The sequence below is a fragment of the Salvia splendens genome, chromosome 11 (genome assembly GCF_004379255.2).
Source record: "Salvia splendens isolate huo1 chromosome 11, SspV2, whole genome shotgun sequence".
Classification (NCBI taxonomy): domain Eukaryota; kingdom Viridiplantae; phylum Streptophyta; class Magnoliopsida; order Lamiales; family Lamiaceae; genus Salvia; species Salvia splendens.
The window spans coordinates 31,398,713-31,419,110 of NC_056042.1; the positions used below are offsets into that span (position 1 = coordinate 31,398,713).

The 20,398-nt window shown below is 36.8% G+C and overlaps 3 protein-coding genes across 4 annotated transcripts; 2 read left to right on the forward strand and 1 right to left on the reverse strand.

The window, feature by feature from the left end:
* The first annotated feature begins 1,200 nt into the window (after nucleotides 1-1,200).
* LOC121755572 (autophagy-related protein 2-like) lies at nucleotides 1,201-13,259 on the forward strand. 2 transcript variants are annotated; one of them, XM_042150887.1, is made up of 14 exons: nucleotides 1,201-1,639; nucleotides 1,894-2,933; nucleotides 3,722-3,870; nucleotides 5,442-5,620; nucleotides 5,754-8,861; nucleotides 8,942-9,054; nucleotides 9,713-9,920; nucleotides 10,131-10,244; nucleotides 10,894-11,001; nucleotides 11,065-11,197; nucleotides 11,453-11,655; nucleotides 12,075-12,271; nucleotides 12,411-12,646; nucleotides 12,999-13,259. In XM_042150887.1, exons 1-13 carry the CDS (start codon nucleotides 1,436-1,438, stop codon nucleotides 12,484-12,486), a joined length of 5,832 nt encoding a protein of 1,943 aa, XP_042006821.1. In that variant the 5' UTR covers nucleotides 1,201-1,435; the 3' UTR covers nucleotides 12,487-12,646; nucleotides 12,999-13,259. The 2 variants fall into 2 exon arrangements, with proteins under 2 accessions (XP_042006821.1, XP_042006822.1); XM_042150888.1 differs by lacking the exons at nucleotides 12,411-12,646; nucleotides 12,999-13,259 and having other exon boundaries at nucleotides 11,453-11,602; nucleotides 12,075-12,224.
* A 241-nt stretch (nucleotides 13,260-13,500) lies between these two features.
* Nucleotides 13,501-17,463, reverse strand: LOC121755573. The gene is made up of 7 exons (XM_042150889.1): nucleotides 17,285-17,463; nucleotides 17,049-17,136; nucleotides 16,038-16,120; nucleotides 15,700-15,957; nucleotides 14,319-14,499; nucleotides 13,878-13,960; nucleotides 13,501-13,797 (listed from the first exon to the last, which is right to left on the reverse strand). The coding sequence occupies exons 2-5, from the start codon at nucleotides 17,124-17,126 to the stop codon at nucleotides 14,484-14,486; spliced, it is 435 nt and encodes a 144-aa protein (XP_042006823.1). The 5' UTR covers nucleotides 17,127-17,136; nucleotides 17,285-17,463; the 3' UTR covers nucleotides 13,501-13,797; nucleotides 13,878-13,960; nucleotides 14,319-14,483.
* Nucleotides 17,464-18,769: 1,306 nt separating this feature from the next.
* On the forward strand, nucleotides 18,770-20,162 carry LOC121753695. The gene has a single exon (XM_042148937.1). It carries the CDS (start codon nucleotides 18,880-18,882, stop codon nucleotides 20,053-20,055), a length of 1,176 nt encoding a protein of 391 aa, XP_042004871.1. The 5' UTR covers nucleotides 18,770-18,879; the 3' UTR covers nucleotides 20,056-20,162.
* Nucleotides 20,163-20,398: the final 236 nt, after the last annotated feature.

Consider the following 20,398-nt stretch of genomic DNA (forward strand, 5'->3'; position numbering starts at 1 on the left):
ATGATGTGGAAACGAGATTGGCTCTGAGATAGACTCTGGGATTGGCTCTCGGGAGATAGGCTCTGAGATAGGTCAGCCGATGTGGCAGAAAAATATGAAGATAGGCTCTGAGATAGGTGACAATTGTGAATGCTATGAAGTGAAAGTCATTAATCTACGGTTTCTCTGTATAGATATAGAGTATATAAATATAAAATTTATTTATCAAATCGAAGGGATTTTAAAAAGTTGGAAAGAAAAGAATTGAGAAAATAAATCAGGTTGTCCGAAGCTGAGTTCCCAACATACAATCCCTCTGATACGCCGGAATCCAGTTTCATCTCCTCCTTCGCCCCCTCCCATCTCCTAACCACTATATTCATCTTGTCACGCACAAAATCCAGTTACCTCCATCTGTGTTGTTCACAATTTCGAGACCATACGGTAATTCCCGACTTGCATTTATACCGTATTTATCCAAAATCTTTTTACTTTAAATTATCAAGTTTATATGGGTTATTTATAAGCAAGTGTACTAATTTTTCCAATAAAAATAAAATCACCCAAAATCACATATGACATGAGAGTACAAAAATGACATGGCGATACGATTAATCAACTGCCCAAATTATTTTATCAAATTAATAACATTGTCATCAATAGTGACCAAAATCGTAACATGAAAGTGACCTAATAAATTATTGCGATGATGATAACCATTACTTACGAACTTAATTACGTGAGAATCTCGTTTGATATTTTGATGCTTGACATTTATAAAGTTCTTTTCATCAATAATACTTTTAATAGTTTGCCAAGAGCATTCCAACGATATAAATTATATAATTAAGAAGGAATGTACACACTGTATTTGTTATTGCAGGGAAAGAGAGGGTTAATTAATCACCATAAAATCAAATTAGAAAGGAAGATAATTTTGGGTTAAATTATGGTCAATCCAAAATTTGTAAAAAGTACTCCAGCTAATTAAAATTTTTATACATTTTTCAATTAACTCATATAATTCATATTTATTCACCATAATACAGAACCATGCTAAATTTATCAAATAAGTTGCATATTGCGGTTTAACTATATTTTATACGTTTAAAATTAAAATCAGGTGAATATTAAATTAACGTTAGCCCTCGTTTTCCAATGAGATCACAATCTTAATCTTAAAGATAGAACATCACGACAAATCCAATCATTGATCTAAACACGACTCTCTAAAGCAAAGTCGTCTCAGTTCAATTTATCCCAATTCCAAACCCTAATAAGGAAAACACATGACAAAATCTCAAAACTTGGCTTTATTCTCTGATTTCGATTGGATTGGATGGAGTTGCGCCTCCATCAAATCCAAGTTCACTACATAGTGATTCAGTAAACCTTAAAAACTTGATTTTTTTTGTTGAGAATTATCTGGGGGAAGTGTATATAGATTATATTGAAGATGTTTTCATGGAGTTTCTCGAAATCCGCCGAGGCGATGTTCTCGCGCTGGGCAGTAAAACGCGTTTGTAAATTTTTGTTGAAGAAGAAATTGGGGAAATTTATACTGGGAGATATTGATCTTGATCACCTTGATGTTCAGCTCGGTGCTGGCACAATTCAGCTCTCCGACCTCGCGCTGAATGTTGATTACATAAACGAGAAGGTAGCGTGCGACAATTTATTTTACTAGCTGCAAATTTTTTTTCCTGCTTTGCTAATTGTCTGCTTGTGGAGCGGTATTCTGAATTTTGGAAGTGAATTACGAAACGTTGTGAATTAGGTGTCTAAATTAAACTTTGAGCAATTTTTAGTCGATGGTTCTCAAATTGTATGATCATGTTGTTAACTTCGATGGAACAGTTTTAACTTAAACCCGAATAATTATACTGTTCTCTGCTAACATTTTACTGTTTTCAGTTTGGAACAGCAGCTGTTTTAGTGAAAGAGGGGTCTGTTGGGTCGTTAACTGTGACAATGCCTTGGACGGAAGGTGGTTGCCGAGTTGAGGTGGACGAGCTTGAAGTTGTTATTGCTCCTCGCCAGACCAAAGCTACCCAAGATGAATTTGAGACTTGCTCTCACAGCAAGAGTGGCAATGATAATTCAAGCCATGGTCTCAGAAAACAAGACAATGAGACTCACAACAATGCAGTTGGAAGTGCTTCTGTTGAAGTTCATGAAGGAGTTAAAACTATCGCCAAAATGGTGAAGTGGTTGCTAACTAGCTTTCATGTCAAAATAAAGAAGCTAATTGTGGCATTTGATCCCCTTTTGGAAGACGGAAATGGTAAACTGTTGGACAGAATATTTGTGCTTCGGATTAGTGAACTTCAATGTGGAACTCATATTTCCGAGGATTCTTCTTCTACCAATTTCACCAAAGCCCGCAATGTCCTTGGTATAAGCAGATTAACAAATTTTTTAGAATTCCAAGGAGCAGTTCTTGAATTACTTCCTGTGGATGGTCTTGATCATGAGTCTTCGCCTCAGTTTTTGGTTGATTCGACTATTGGCAACTGGTATTCAGGGCATTGTACACCCGGAAACACAACTACTATAATTTCAGGAGAAAAGGGTGGTTTTTGTGGGAGTTTAAAGTTAAGTTTACCTTGGAAAAATGGTTCATTGGACATTCGCAAAGTGGACGCCAACCTTCATATCAAACCTCTTGAATTAAGACTTGAACCTAGCTCCATCAGGTCCTTCATCTTTATGTGGAACCTACTTAAAGGTATAGGTGAGGAAAGGGAGGACCCAGGTCCTTGTGAATTATCAGACAACTTGTCATCCTCAAGCTCAGCCATGCATCCTAGTGGCAAGGGGCTACTTGGTAATGAAGTTCTTGTTGCCAACTTGACAGAGAAAGAAAACCTGCTATCAGATTCACATCTCATTTCTGATTGGGTGAGTAAAAGACAGAAAGACCTAAATGAAGAAGAACCTGACTTCGGGGCGAGGTTGGTATTCTTTTAACTATCACAAATTTGTACTCCTACTAAACAAACAATAAACTTACTCTTGAACAGAGTACTGGACATTAAGCTGTATGTATGCTACAGTGAGCACATATAACTCTAATAGAATAAAACCGATTGCTATTCTGTGACTAATAAGCCTCATCATGTATCACTAGTCACGGATATTTGTTTGGGAGATGCAATTCGTTGGTCGACGTCGATCTCCCTATGTCACTTTTTAGCTGTAGAAATTTGAACCCTTCCTGCAGTACATAGTTTTGAGGACTGAAAGCAATTCAGTCTCATGATAGATATGCTGTTGTGATTATAAGTTTTAATTTGCTATTTCTTTATTGTTGTTGAGTCATATTTTAATTAGCGAGTCTTTTATTACGTTTGCTTTTATGATTCTATGATATTAAGTTGTTGGTTTATATCATTGTTGAGTTCGAGTCAATCCCGTAAGTACACGGGCCTAAGGTTTCATTAGGGCTTAGTCAGTTTATTATTTATATGGCGGTTGTTTCCTACGTTTCATCATTCAGAATAAAAATTAGAGTTTAGCAAATATAGTGTGGCCTCTTCGGAGGAGAGTTTGTTTTCCTTTTTCTGTTCTTTCATTATTCTCTTGTTAGTTTCATCTCCTCAATTTCCTTAACTCTATCGTCTTATTCTTCATGGGGATAAGAAAGTTTCTCCTCCTTATTTATACTTCAATTTTCACCTCTCTAGTTGATCAGAATCTGTTCTGAACTCTTCCCTGTTGGTTTTGATTTATATCTTGGCAGCGTTGATCAATTTTTTGAGTGCATTGATGGACTGAGAAATTCACAGTCAGCTTTAGGGAACAGTGGCATGTGGAATTGGACTTGTTCTGTTTTTAGTGCAATTACTGCAGCATCCAACCTTGCCTCTGGATCTTTACATGTTCCTCCTGGTAAGTCCTTACAGTGTATAGTCTCAAACAAAAATTTATGCTATAGCAGTTCAGTATGGTACTACAATATTTGTAAGCTATTTCTTACTCTTGCCTTTTCTTTTGACTTTGCTCAATGCTTGTGTTATTTGATTATTAAACTATTGAATACGTGAAGTCGTCGTGAATACAATGTCAGTGTCTTTGCAGATTCATTTTATTGACTTGTTCACTAAAATTATGACACCATTAATTGGATCTAGGAAAACTTGAAGTTCCTATTTAAATCATTTGACATTACAATCATTTGGCAAGATCATTAACAAGTTTACCTTTTCTTGAGCTAGGAAACTAACTCTGAGGCCATGTCCTATCAACTAGTAGTTCATGAGCAAACACATGGCTAACTTCTACTGCACAAATGTTAAATATAGGAATGCGACATCTGTTGAACTTTGGAGCTGTCTTGAAGATCAATTCAGTAGAATTATTATGGTGTGTGGGGTTGTTAAGTGCTGGTAAAATGACAAGAGAAAAGACGCCACTCAAGTTAGTTAGTTCACTGACTCACTACATAAACATATTAATCTTCTAGAAATAAAATAAAATTCCAATAGCTGTAAGAAACGTGCTGGAGTTTTTGATGTTTTTTTTGTATTGATGTTACTATGTATCCTTAAGTCGCTGGTTTGAATCCAGTAGGACAGACCAATTGATAGAGTTAAGATGATTGAGACGAATGAAAAATGATAAACAGAGAAGATATTTATTGAATTAAATGACAGTGCTCTGCAGTGAGAACAAGACCCTACAGCAGAAGCTGTCCTAATCCTTAAAAAGTAATGCAACGATGATGATATTAACCCTGACTCACTAGTAACTATTTAAAGACCTAAAGAAACTTGAGGGCCAAGTAAATAGCTTGGTGCCCATACAAAAGCCTGATGAATAACTTTATTCCACCCCTAAATATCTTAACCCTAAATAACTAAACAGATTATAGATATAGAAGATAACTAACTAAATAATGATCTGTTTCAGTCTATGCAAATGAAGCTTGGTTCCTGATTTTATTTGTGGGGTAGGGAGGTAAAGGTTTCTGTTGTAGAATTGTTTCTCTGTTTATTCTGCTGTCCTTAAAATCCACCAACCATGAAAATTTTATGGAATTATTTGTAAACTAACAAGGAACGAAGTAGGAGTCATGAAGCTTTCACTAATTTGCTTGAGGTCAAACTCTCTGGACTTATCTATCATGGTTTGCAGTTACAGGTGGTGTTAGAAATCTATTATTGAAACTTCACATATTTGCCCCCAATGTTTACTTGCCTAATTTGCCGTACATATCAAATCATCTCAAGTGCAGCACAGCTTGGAAGGCTTCTAGAAACTAATTTCTTGGCTGTCTTGCATCATTGATGTTCGTTTTTTTCTTGATGTCATTTTTATTTGAGTATATGTTATCTGTGAAAGGTATCCCCTCTCTTTGTTTCAATGTTGAAAACATTTTTACCTTCATCAGCTCTGCTGCTGCGTTACCATATCACTTTCAACTATGAAACTGATATTGCTTTCTACTTACTTGGGTGCAGAGCAGCAGCTTGTTGAAACTAACTTCAGTGCATCTGTAGAAAAAGTATCTCTTCTTTTGTCTTTCATTGATGAAGATGAGAAACAATCCCCCAAAATGAATGCTGATATGGTCAATACTGCTAAACATCATCATCATCATCTGTGTGCACAGTTTGTAGACCTAGATCTTGTACTGCAGGTAACTACAATACTATTTCTTATTTTTTGGTCACAACAGTTTCATGTCATCTTTACCTAGTCATCGTATTATTCTCTCTCAGTGTTAAAATGTCTAGTTCACTCCATTAACATTCGAAACCATGCAAGTTCAGGTACATCCTCAAGAAATGAACTTTGAACTAACGGTGCAACATATCCAATTACTCGATCATTTTTCCTCTATGAATGGATTGGTGGATTACAAAACTCACGGTCAACATGAAAACTCTGATAGTGAGACAGGTTTGATCCAAAAAATGCAAGAGGGTGTCCAAAGTGCTCTTCGGACTGTTCGAGAATCCACAAAAGATCTTGGAGTAGGACACCAACTTAATGATCATGTTGAAGTTTCACTGAGCATGCAGGATGGCATTGGATGTCAGCACATGAAGAAAGGCAAAGATATTTGTCGAGACTATACCAATGTAACTTTGCTCAAAACTTCGGGTGTCAGCAGCTGTCATGTCAGTGTAAACCTGGCTTCATGTGGCAGCTCATTAATGGGACCTACATCTTTTACTTTAAAGCTGCCACCTTTTGTTTGTTGGATGAACTTTGATCTTATTACTACAGTGCTAGAATTTATGCGAGAGATGTCAAATTGTATTGGAACAACTAACCTGGGGAATGGTTTTACCCCGGAACCAGAAAGTAAAGAATATGGATTTTCACAGCCACAGACTACCAATGTCTCAACCAGAAAGTTTCTGGAAGGCAATATATTCCTCCCAAATGCTAGGATAATACTGTGTATCCCTCTGAAGGTCCGTGAATATTATTCCAGCTACTCTTCTTGCAATCAGTTTATTGCTTTTGACTTGGTTTCGCCAACAATGAGAAGGAGAGATGATAGATCCACCAGGCTGACTCCTGTTGCTAGTTTTGACAAGAGACCGACTATGACCACATCATGCTCCTTGAATTTAAATATGGGTGACTTTTATCTTTTTAACATCAGCTCAGCTTGTAAGAAGAAGTTTGATGAAAGTGAAACCTATAAGAGGCTGGAGGCTGGATTTTCAGCTGAAAAGATTTTTTCTGTTGTTAATGGTACTGGTCATCTGTCTGTTATTAGTATGTTTTGGCAGGAGGGTCCCGTGACTGGTCCTTGGATCGCCAAAAAAGCTAAGCTTTTGGCTTCTTCTGAGTATGGTAAGAGACAAGATAAGGTTGTTGGGAAGGATTCTGATTTTGCTTCAGTTACAACTGTTAGAGACAGCAATGGGTTTGATACTCATACTCGGCAAGAGATGTTAGCAAGCTCTGCATTTTTCTTGCATGGAAAATTACCTACTGCAACAATCCACCTAGACGAAAGAAAGTATGAGAACATATCTGGCCTCCTAAATCAGATGGACGAGCATTTTGCTTTTGTCACCACCGAATCAGTTAGTAATATGGAAAAGCATTCTGCGCTGCAAACATCATTTCTATTTGAATGTGAGTCTCTGAATATTTTTCTAGCAGTTGAACCTGTGGGGAACCTTAAGTGTTCCAAACACTCAGAACTTCCAAGTTCTTGGTCTGGTTTAACTCTCAAGGTGGACAAGTTTGAGTTACTTTCCGTTTCTAATATTGGTGGAATAAACCATGCCAATTTCCTATGGGTGTCCCATGGTAAGGGCAGTTTGTGGGGTTCTACTGAAGGTCTTAAACGTGAGTTTCTTTTGATATCATGCAGTGATTCGACAATGGGCCGTGGTGATGGAGAAGGTTCAAATGTGTTATCCTCTAGGTATTCTGGTTCTGATATTATCAACTTTTCGGACCCAGAAAGCAACCATATTTTTACTTCAATTGCTATTAGATGTGCCACTATTGTTGCAATTGGGGGTCGCCTGGATTGGTTTAATACAATAATATCCTTTTTCATCCTACCATCTTCTGAATCTCAACAAGCAGATGATAATTGTCCGGAGAAGACTCGTGGATCTTCATTCATTCTTAATCTGGTAGATGTTGGCCTGAGTTATGAGCCATACATTGAAAAATTGACAGAAGATCAGAGCACAGACCTCAAATCTTCTGATTTCAAGGCAAACGAATATGAGGATGAGATGTATGTTGCTTGTCTTCTTGCTGCTTCTTCCTTGAAACTTTCAAATACGACTGTGGCTGATTCCGCAGAAAGGGACTACAAAATAAGACTCCAAGATCTAGGTTTCCTTATATGCATGGTACCTGAATATGGGTTAGGTGGCTGTACTCACAGTGTAGAGCAACTTAACAATCTTGGTTATGTGAAAGTTGCCCAAGAGGCAAATGTTGAAGCACTTTTTAGGACGAACTGTGAGAATGGCCATACATGGGAATTAGAATGTGCAGAGTCGCACATAATGTTAAGTACATGCCATGATACGACTTCTGGATTGATTAGATTGGCGGCTCAACTCCAAAAGCTTTTTGCTCCTGATATGCAAGATTATGTTGTGCACTTGGAGAATAGGTGGAATAATGTGCAGCAAGCGCATGAAGTTACTGATAAAATGACAGTTGGTGGTGAGTTCTCTCCACTTCACCAATCAGAGGGTTCAAGTCAAGACAAGAAGTCCAAGATGGTCAATTTAATGGATGAGATATGTGAAGATGTCTTTCAGCTCGATAGCAACTCTGCTGGCCAAGCTAAAAATTTAAATTCTCATCTTTGCTCTGTGCTTGATGATACTTCTCTTGTAGCCAGTGGGGCTTCGTCATCAGGAGAAAAGGCTCCTGAGTTTATAGAAGAATATTTCCTGTCAGATCTTCGCCCCCTTTCTGTACTTTCCTCAGGAAGTCAGTCATCTGAATTTTATGGTTTCAACAATGTTGTTGAAGATGATCTGAAAGGTAATGATGGATGGTATGGGAGCACCCCATTAAGAATACTAGAAAATCATGCTTCAAAAGTGGAGAAGCCTGATGTGCGCAAACTTGTGGACTCTGAAATTTCTACAAGTGATCCTGAACATGTTAATGGTGTGATAGCTGAGGGTCGCATAGTTCTTAAGAACATAAATGTCAGTTGGAGAATGTACGCTGGTTCTGACTGGGCCAACTTTCAGAGTACTTCTCCAACTTTTACTAGTGCAAGGGATGTGACTGCTTGTTTAGAACTTGCATTGTCTGGAATATGTATTGAGTATGATGTTTACCCTGATGGTGAAATATCCGCATCTACGCTTTCTCTCACCATCAGGGATTTCTGCCTTTATGACAGAAGCAATGATGCACCATGGAAGCTGGTACTGCTTAACTATCTTTGTGTCCACTTGTTGAATTGTGTAATGTTTCATTCTCTGATTTAGTGCTGTTTTTGGTTAAGGTGCTTGGGAATTATCAGTCGAAAAAGCATCCAAGAAAGTCCTCTTCAAAAGCTGTGAAGCTGAATTTAGAAGCTGTTAGACCAGACCCTTCAATCCATATAGAAGAAAATCGGTGTGCTATTTGTTTTAACTTCTCTATTTTAGCCATTTTTGGGCATTTGAAAAAACTGTGCTGTTGCTTTAAAACATCTGATAATTTTTTATTTCAGTTGGATTTTTGGATGACACATTAAGAGCCCATTTAGTAAGAGTATTAGACAATGACTTGTTAGGGGTGGCAATGTCATTGAGATATGGGTAACCAACAGTTAGGGTTTTTATATAGAAGAATGAAGAAGAAAGTGAAATGAGGCCAACATGTTATCTTCCACCAATTTTAAGATATATTATTGACTCCTTTTTTTTGGGTGGGAGTTTTTTTGGGGGGGGGGGACTTGGCCCTTCCTCTTATTTATGACCTTTCTATAGCACAATTTTCCTAGAATTTCAGGGATTTAATATGACTTCACCATGTCTGATTTTTTCGAGCTTTTCAGCCCCTCAAGAGCTTTTAATCATCTTGTCCATTCTTCCAAATTCCTTGTTTCTATCATTGTCATAAGCATAGATTTGCCTGAAATTGAGATTGTTGTGAACTTTGGATTTCTTACTTAAATGGTCTCTACAAGATTTGGTACTGAATTAGCATCAGTAGGTTGACCGTTCCATTCATTATATTTATAAGTATACGACCTTTTGATTTTCTAATTCTTATTGCATTTCCTCTCCAGGTTACGCATTGCTTTCCTTCCTTTGCTTTTGCATCTTCATCAGCGCCAACTTGAATTTTTCATAAGCTTCTTTGGAAGAAAAAACTCACCTGCTGAATCCTCTTCTAGTACCCCTACGGATAAAAGTAATTCAGGAGATTTATTTGAGAAAAGTGACAACGTGGAGGGTCGTGGCATCTGTGAAGAGGCATTTCTTCCTTACTTCCAGGTAAGTTTGAGTCTAACTTTTAGATGGGCCTAACTTGAATCATGGTTTGTGTGATATGAAGACCATAAATGTTTAAGACAGACACGTCTGTCTAGCATCCCCTCTGCCTGCAATGATGCTTGATTCCAAATACTTCACTTATTTTCTTTCTTTTCACTGGGCCCTCCTTCATCTAGTCTGAATTTCTCATCTTTATCTGCTTTCTTACAGAAATTTGACATATGGCCTATGCTGGTTCGAGTTGATTACATTCCTAGCCATGTCGACTTAACAGCGCTAAGGGGCGGCAAGTATGTTGAACTTGTCAACCTCTTACCTTGGAAGGTGACTTGTTGTTTTATTATTCCTTGATCTGTTGCTATTGACTTTTGCAGCCCAGCCAGGTTATATTATAATCACGTGAATTTCACATGATAAAGTAAATAAACCTAATTAATGGGCACTGGCAGTGTAAACTGTAAACCCTGGATGGAGGAATTTTAATGGACTTGTTATTTGGTGAATACATTCATATGCTAATTGATGCTTTTGTTATTTGATCCACTTACACAGATCTGTTATGGCCTGGTATGCGTAACTGCCTGATAGATATGCATCTTCAAATATATCAGCATGGCATTCTGCTTCTTATCAGAGAAAGTTTAAAGATGCCTTGTGTTGCACCTTCCAGCTTAAAAAATAAATTCCATGCTTAATTGCTGTCCTAACAACCTGGTTCATCTTAGTAAAACAATTCGTTCTGTTGAGAATTTTCCTGGGTAACAATATGATCTAAATGCACCTGCTTCTTTTGGCTTTCTGTTATTTCATCATGAATTTTCTACCACTCATGGTACTTTAGCTGCGTCATTTGCCTTGCCGCAATGAAAAAGTTAATGTGCTTCCATCTGAATTAAAGCTTATAAAGCAGGGGAGTTATTGCATGTCCATATTACATACTACTAGTTTGGTATACTAATTACTTCTGATGCAGGCTGTGGAGTTACAACTCAAACATGTGCAAGGAATTGGCCTCTACGGCTGGAGCAGTGTTTGTGAAACAATATTGGGAGAGTGGCTGGAAGACATTTCTCAGAACCAGGTCAGTTAAATCTGGCTTAATATTCATGAATGCTTGAATTTTACTCAATTGCATGTTCTGTAGGTTCATAAACTGCTGAAAGGCCTTCCTCCCATTAAGTCACTGCTTGCTGTGAGCTCTGGAGCTGCAAAGTTGGTATCTCTGCCTGTGAAGAGCTATAAAACGGATCATAGGTTACTCAAAGGAATGCAAAGAGGTAAACTATCTTAATAGACATGTCTCATCTATTCATATGATGTGAGTTCTATTAACACGATGTAAACTCTCAACTTTGAGCTTGCTTGAAATTTACCGATGTGCATACTTTTGGAGTTTAGTTGACATAATCAATTTTCTGTACTTGCTTTTTTGTTCTGCTGAAGATACAAGTCTTTCTAGCAGGCAATGTTCTTCATTTTTGTTTTCTGAATGAGGATACAATATTTAAGTGTCTAATGAATGGTTCTCATAGGGACTGTTGCATTCCTCAAAAGCATTTCGCTTGAAGCCATTGGGCTGGGAGTACATTTGGCTGGCGGAGCTCATAATATCCTTCTCCAAGCAGAGTATATTCTGGCGAATATTCCACCCTCTGTACCATGGCCGCTCGAAAGCGAAGCAGGTAACAGTGTGAAATCAAATCAGCCAAATGATGCTCATAACGGAATTCAACAGGTCAAGTATCCTATCAAACACTGGTTGATCATTATGGTTCTTTTTTTTTAACTATCAATTTTTAATTCCTGATTCGCGACCATTCATTGGGAAAGAGAAGTGTTTTGTTGACTTCCCATCCATTTTAGCTTGAAAAGAATACTACTCCCTCTGTCCCATTAGAAATGAAACGGTTTCCTTTTTTGGTTGTCCCACTTAAAAAGAAACGTTTCCTAAAATGGAAACAACACCCTCTCTACTTTACTCTCGCTTCATTAACTCACAAAATAACACTGCATAAAATCCCGTGCCGGAAACCAAATATTTCATATTTATTGGGACAAAGGGAGTACCTTTTATCATCATTTTCCGCAACTTCTCTTTAGCCAGCATTATTCTACATTGTTGTTGCAAATAAGGACATAAATTTCTCTTGGCAGGCCTACCAGAGTATTAGTGACGGCTTAGGAAGATCAGCCTCTGCCTTAGTACAAAGCCCCCTAAAAAAGTACCAGCGGGGTGCTAGTATGGGATCTACTTTGGCAACTGCTGTGCAATCTGCTCCAGCTGCTGCAATAGCTCCTGCTTCTGCTGCAGCACGCGCAGTTCACTGTGCTCTTCTTGGCTTTAGGAATAGGTTCTGCTACTTCATGTCATGCTCTTTTATGTTTTATTTTCGTGCCTCACTACTCATCTTCTGCTTCCATGTTCATATGTTGCATATTGCTGCTCCTTGTTAGATTCATAACACTAGTAGTTTTTGTATTGCTTGGCAGCCTTGATCCGGAGCACAAAAAAGAGTCTCTGGAGAAATACTTGGGCAAAACCCCACCTCACGAATCTAAGCAGTAGCTGTTGCATACAAGCACGCATTATGTCATCAGCAACGCTGAAGATAATTTTATGGGTTTTGCCCAATGTGGACGCTGTTGAAAAACAAAAGTTGATGGTGAAAATGCAAGGGTACAGATGTCAGAGGTGGTCAGAAATTCAGCCTCCATCTGGTGTTGAGGTAAACTCCATTTGAAACATATGATATGATCTGTTTGTGTGTGTTTTGCTTGTGTAAACTGAACTAAGTTAAGAGGTTTGTCAAACTGGTTCTTAGGTTACATCTAGCGCGCCAAATGATTCCATCGTTGCTCACAAATTTAACGTTCCTTAGAGTTGCCTTTACTAATTAACTCTGGATGAACTGAGAATCGATAGTAAATTTCCTCTTCCAATCTTGAGTTACTTTTCAGACCCACAGCACGACATCTTATTGTTGTTTCTGACTTTTCGCCAAAAGACATTCCTAGCATAATTGCAATTACGATATCATTCGTGTAGGCGTGCGTATAAATCTTGTTGCTTCATTGCAGGTTACCGGTGTGTACAGATCATTCACAATGGGTGACTCCATTGGAGGTGCGTTTTCTGTGGTCCGACTAGTGAGGAGAGATTGTGTAAAAAATTTAGTGTAAATAAGTGATGATATTAAGTTTGGACACATCAATCCCCAACCGTGTAATTAGGGGTCATGGTTTGATTGACAGCTTCAAGTGTAATTATGATTTTGTTTGCTCTGATTTTGTTTTCCTTGATTTTGTATGATAATATATGCACATATCTATTCGGCTTTACCAGTTATTCTTTTTAATGATAAAAGACAAGTTCTCTTTCATCAATAGAATCAAATAACTAATCTTCTACTGGTACATACACGACTGTGTGGACCGACGGACTTACTAGCCTTGATCGTTACAAAGGGCAATGCTACTACATTGAACCTGTTCATGCAGAAAAAGATCAATATATTTCTTATGTAGCTTATCAAGAATCTGAAGTAGTTTTTCAAATCACCTGACATATATAACTAAGGGATAAACAAGCAGCAAAAATGCCTATTTTTCATTGAAATTATAAGTCTTCACTAAGTGTGCATCATTGAGGCCAGTACTACATGAAAACATGTTGATGCGAGTGCTGAATCGGCTGAGAAAACATTTGCAGTGTTTCATGAAATATACACCAATCACCTATGCTTCTTTCTGGCATGTAGATGTGAAATTAAACGCGGAGGTCTGTTCTTGGAGAAAGCACGGGTTTTGCTTTACGACTCTTCTTCTTCACTCTCATAAGATTTTCCATTTTCTGCAGGCAGTTGCACCAATTCCAAGCCTGTGAAAAATCACCAAGCAAATAAAATTCCATTCTGAAGTTAACTATGAGGCAGAGTTCTATCCGGAGATAACACTAACCTCATGGGACGGCCTTCCAATTCCATCGAAGGTGGTTTATCGTTCAACGAGGTTTAACTCATGTTATTAACCCATTGCTCATCCTAAAGAGAAACAATATGTTTATGGAGTAATTAATTTTAAGGCACCTACATAATTTGTGATGAAACTAATATCACTGCTAAACCACAGCCCCCCACATCAAAGTAGATCACAAGAGAACACAAAATAAAAATGGAAATAAAATAACCACCCAACACAAATTTCAAATAACAAGTCAAGATCTATCTTTGTATTAAGTTTCTTGTTTTGCTGTAAGCACAATATATCAAATTAACAGGAAAAGGCCATCTAACTATAAAATTGATATATATGCAAGCTGCATAACCAACAAACCTGGACACAAATCAGTAAGGTACAAAAGTAGATTAAATTGCACAAAAAAGTAAAAACAAAGAAAACCTTAGATGAGGAATCCGTGAAGCCTGCCGGTCAATAATCTGAGAAATCAGAGGTCTGAACCTCATCCTCATATGTTTCTTATAAGGTCGCTTAATTGCTACAATTCGTAAGCGTTGGTATTAGAGCATTAAATGCTTATTGCCTTCTTATGAATACATCGGCAAACTAGCTTAAATCCGACCTGCCACAATAAATACAAAGTAACCGAATGTGGAATCTATGCCGGGTTACCCAGATATATAACACGATTCAAAATTAGGGAAAAATCGAATCTAGTTATACGAAAATGCATAAATGTTTCAGAAACCGAAGAAAACGAGTAAATATCTCTATCACCATCTTTGTGCGATCGCCATTGAACAAAGTTGTGCAATCGCCGTTGCACAATGTTGTCAAATATAGCACAAAGTTACCTAACAAAAAGTTCTATAAAAATACAAACATGAATCTCACTGTAAAGTTTTATAAAAATACAAAAAGTTTGTCATTAAAATTTTGGAAGGTATGAGACAAACAAAGAATTGCTACAAAACTTTGTGATTTTGGAGGCAATTATTCTTAAATTAAATGTTATGATGTATTGTCTGTTCGAATGGTTATCAACCACCTATAATTATTGTGGGCGAATAAAATTTACAATGACTTTACCCATATAAAATGATACGCGTTTTCATTAAATTTAGATCTTTTATGATTTCATCCAATGAATAAGTGAAAAAGTGCAATCAAATAAGTGAAAAAGTCCAATAAAATCATAAAAATACAAACAGTTCTTATAAATACGAATTTTATATCAATTTAATGGTTTCCATGAGTAAATTTTGTAGTGGTATGTTTTTTCCCCCAACTGTTTTTTACTAGCAAAAGTTTCTACTGTGTTCAAATATGTGAACAAACCTTTTTTTTTGGTTACAAGAGAGAGGGCAGAGCCCTTAAATGATACTAGTATGTAATAAAATAAATTAAAAAAAAGTTTGTCAACACCATCCGAGGGCATATGCTTCTTTATTACACAATTATAACATTGTATCTTTTCTTTTGTATATTTAGTTTTATTAAAAATTGTTATTGATGTTTTTACTTTTACAATTTTCATAAAATCAAAGCTCGATTTGTGGGGCAGACTAAACCTCTCCCCTTTCAGTCCAGTTTCATTTGGATTGAAAGCTCAAAGTCTGGAAGATAAAGAATCTGAAATACTTTTTTAAATTAATTCACATACATGACTAAGGGACAAACAAAAATGCCTATTTTTCATTAATATTACAATTCTTCACTAAGCGTGCGCCATTGAGGCATGAAAACTGCACGGTTGTTAGTGCAAGCATTGGATTCAGCTGAGAAAACATTTGCAGCATTTCTTGAAATATACACCAATCACCTATGCTTCTTTCTGGCATGTGGATGTGAAATTGAGCTCGGAGGTCTCTTCTTGGAGAAAGCTCGGGTTTTGCTTTCCGATTCTTCGTCTTCGCTGTCCTCATCAGCCTTTCCAGTTTCTGAAGGCGGGACTGAAGCTTCATCTTTCACGGCACCTTTTATTTTGTTGTTATGCAGCTTGGCAAGCAACTTTTTTTCAACAGGATTACTCGAACAGGTAAATTTGGATTCTTTAGGAACAGTTGCACCAATTCCAAGCCTGTGAAAAATCACCAAGCAAATAAAATTACATTCTGAAGTTAAACTATGATGCAGAGTTCTAGCCGGAGCTACACTAACCTCATGGGACGGCCTTCCAATTCTATCGAAGGTGGTTTATCAATGGTCGAGGTTTTACTCATGTTATTAACCCATTGCTCAGCCTAAAGAGAAACAATAAGAATCTATTCATTTCAAGGCACCTACATAGTTTGTATGTAATAATATCACTGCCAAACCACAGCCCCACATCAAAGTAAATCACAAGAGCAAACAACATAAAAATGGAAATAAAATAAGCATCCAACACAAATTTTAAAAAACAAGTCAAGATCTTTGTTTGTACTGCATCACCCGACAACAAATCACAAATGTTCTTTGAAAATGCCAATTCAATAAATTTTCCTCACTGTATAACAAGAAGAACCGTCTCAATGCGAAAGATCACTTAAACTAGGAAACTAGAAGTATTGTCTCAATATGAAAGATGACGTAAACTAGAAAACTACAAGAATCATCCCAATAAGAAAGCTGACATGAAACTGTAAACTACAAGAATCACTTAAATGAGAATGATGACTCGAAACTAGAAAACTAGAAGAATCGTCCCAACATGAAAGATAGCTTAAACTAGAAAACTACAAGGATCATCTCAATGTGAAAGATCACTTCAACTAGAAAACCAAAATAACTGTCTCAATATGAGATGAGCTAAACTAGAAAACTAGAAGAATAGTCTCAATGTGATAGATCACTTAAACTAGAAAACTAGAAGAATAATCACAATATTAAAGATCACCTATACTAGAAAACTACAAGAATCATCTCAATTTGAAAGATATGCTAAAGTAGAAAACTAGAAGAATGTCTCAATTTGAAAGATATGCTAAACAGAAAAACTACAAGAATCTTCTCAATGTGAAAGATCACCTAAACTATGAATCTACAAAATTGCCTCAATGTGAAAGATTAGCTGAAATTCAAAATACTACGACATCTGATTCGAACAATTGGCTATATACAAAAGAGTTATGCTATTAAAATCCATCCACATTAAAAGCAAAGTTACGAAGCATCAGAAATATGGTTTACCAATTTGAAAGCATGATTCAGCTTCACCAACTGCGGCTGCGGCTTCTTCTTCGGATCCTCTTTTGCAACACTAGCCATCTTCTCACACCTAATCATCGGAAGCACTCGTAAGTAGAAATTATCCACAAAACAGTAAAAATATATGAATTCGAATTTATAAAAATGAGGAAATTTGCACATCTCATTAGAAAAATTCTACAAAGAGTGGAGTGATGAGACGGGAACAAGAAGCTGACCAGATTAACAATAGAACTAGGGATTATTGATGCTGTTGAGCTGAGGATGAGAAAGGTGCGTGGTGGTCGGAAAAGTTTGTTGATGGTCCGTCGCAGGGAGAAAACAGGGGCTGAGGAAGGCGGGGAGGGTTTCGCTCCGGTTAGAGAGAGAGAAGTATAGTGGGTTGTTGGATTCTCAATTTGGGCTAATTAGATTTCTTTTTAAATTAGTGAGTTTTAGTTTGGGCCCTAATACTATATCTTAGAGCATCCACGATAGTGTGGATATCCCAACGGACTAGTACTAGAACATCCAAAAAACACATTTTGTCACGTCACTATATCCCAATACATTGTCATATCATTAGGACATCTCACTGCACAATAGTTGATAAGTACTAGGACTAGCCGACGCTCTAGCCAATAAAATAAATTGAAAAATATGATTAATTCATTTTATTATTGGTGTTTATCAAATATACAAAAAATGAAGTGCAATGAATTGTAAATATTGAGTATAAATAAAAAAAGTAAAAATAAATAAAAATAAATAAAAAATGGGACGCCCTACCTCTTGTCCGTCGCCTGCCCACAATAGCGGACTAGCGCACGGACTAGCGCCAATTCTGACGAACGAGCTCTTGTTCGTCTGGCTAATCCGTCTGCCGCTAGCCGCCCATAATAGTGGGCGGCGACTAGTCCACTATTGTGGATTGTGGATGCTCTTAGCTAGATTTTGATTTGGACTTCTAATTTTTTGGAGTTGGTATAATAGTGGTATAAATTATTTTAAAAATTAAATTCTCGTAAGTAAATAGTTTATTAATTATTTTTATTATTCATTATTATATTAAAATTATTTAAGGTTTATATTTATATTAATTATTTATATTTATTTACAATTTATCTGTGATATATATTTTTTAAAATTACTGAAAGTAGTATGCCTAATTAGAATTGTGTTGAGTTTGATTTCTGATAATATATTATTATTCAATACTTTAACTACTATTTTCTCTTTTCATGTTTCTCAAAATATTGAAAAGTGTATTTATATTATCACATGTTGAACTTAAATTTGGCAAAAATGATTATATTAATTATGATATTTTTTATTTAATTTTATTTATTAATAATTTTAAATTAGTATAAAGAAATTACTTGAACGAGATTGATACTAGAGTACTATTGTAAAATAATTACGTCTTTGAGTTTTATACTTTTAATTTATTGCGTGGATTGGATTTATAGTGTTGTCGGGCTTTTAAAAGTACTAATTTTCAAATTTAGTTTCTGATAAGTCTATACATATTTCAAAAATAAAAAAGTAGTTGTATATTTTTAGTAGTAAAATAAGTATCGAATGTAACTTTTTCTTATTCTACCTCAAACACTTATTTTTGTACTCTCTAGTTGTTTTTAATGAAAGATTATAATAATTTAATTTTACAATTATTTGAATTGATTGAAAACATGCTGGGGCTTGCAACAGTATTATTTGTTTGACAAAATAGCCATAGGGTTTAAAGCAGAAGGGCTTTCCATCTCTGAAATTGGTTAGCTGGAATTGTTAGTTGAATCGAAGAGGTAAACTGCTCTCAACTTCGTATTCAATAATGATGTTCAATCAAATTCGCAGATTCAATTTTTACGATGCAAGATTATGTCGCGTTGCTCCTCTCCCATCACTCGCCAATTTCCTGCTTCAATTCAACCAATTTTCATCACCACCTGCAAATGCCCTAGAATCTAACTCGGTAGACTCGAATTCAAAGCCATTCTCTGCTTTTTATCTGGAAAACAAATTCAATTTTCCCCCAAAACGAGCCCTACTTTATTCCAAGCTCCTCAAATTTGATTCCGCTGAAAAACCCCTTTCCGTTATCGCGTTTCTCAAAAATCACCATTTCACCGATTCCGAAATCTCACGCATTGTTAGGAAATGGCCTTTAGTTTTGAGGCGTACCCCCTCGTCCAATGTTCTACCCAAGATTGAGTTTTTCCGTGATTTGGGATTATCAAGCTCACAACTCGTGAAGATTTTGACAATACTGCCAAATGTGCTGGATAGAAGCTTAGAGAGCCAGATAATCCCATGTGTTGATTTCCTAAGGAGCTTCCTAGGGTCGGACGAAGATGTCGTGTTCTCGATCCTGCGCCACCCCGGTATTCTTAGGGAGAATTTGCAGAAGACAATCTTGCCTAATGTGGGAATCTTAAGGGATGCAGGTGTGCCCGAATCCCACATTGTATCCTTGCTGAGAGCTGATCCTAGACGCATAGCTCTTGCTCCCGACACCTTTAGGTTAGCGGTGCAGAGGATTCTCGATCTCGGCTTTAGTCCCGACACAAAAGGTTTCATCACAGGGTTGAAAGTGATGAGGCAGCTGAGCAATTTGTCGTGGAAGGAGAAGGTCAGGCATTACACGAGATGGGGCTGGTCCGAGGATCAAGTGCTCGTTGTTATCAGGAAGAATCCAAGGATCATGTCTGTTTCCAAGAATAAGATTACTAAAATCTTGAATTTCATAATCAACACGATGGCGTGTGATGTTTCTGTTTTCATGGCTAGGCCTGCAATATTGGGGCTGAGCTTCGAGAGAAGGATTGTGCCACGGTGTGCCTTTTACCAAGCTTTGCTGTCAAAAGGTTTAGTCAAGAGCTCGAGCTTTGGCTCGCTCCTAGTCTGTAGTCATAGCTTGTTTGTTGAGAAATATGTGAAGCGTTTTGGGGAGAAAGATCATGAGGTCTTAGAGCTATATGAGGAAATTTTTAGTAAATGTAAAGCTTAGATTTTTTATCTGCTTGTAGAACCTAACAGATACTGATCACATTTGGCTTCATCTGTGTTTTTATTGTTATTAATGCTACAACGACGAGTCTGTGACCCTAGCTGGAATGCGTCTTTGCCCCATTTGCTCGATCAAGTTGGTTTTGCCTATGGTTTATGCGTACATTTCCCGTAATATATTCTCATGAGATTTTGATGATGATATGCACATTGTGCAGACTGATGTGGTGCTGGTGATTGTAAGCAAAGGTTGCTGTCTGAGAATTTTGCTTCGAGATAGATTTTGTTTCTAAGTTAAAATAGAACCTAAAATTGCCTTGATTTGCAATTTTTTAAGTGATGAC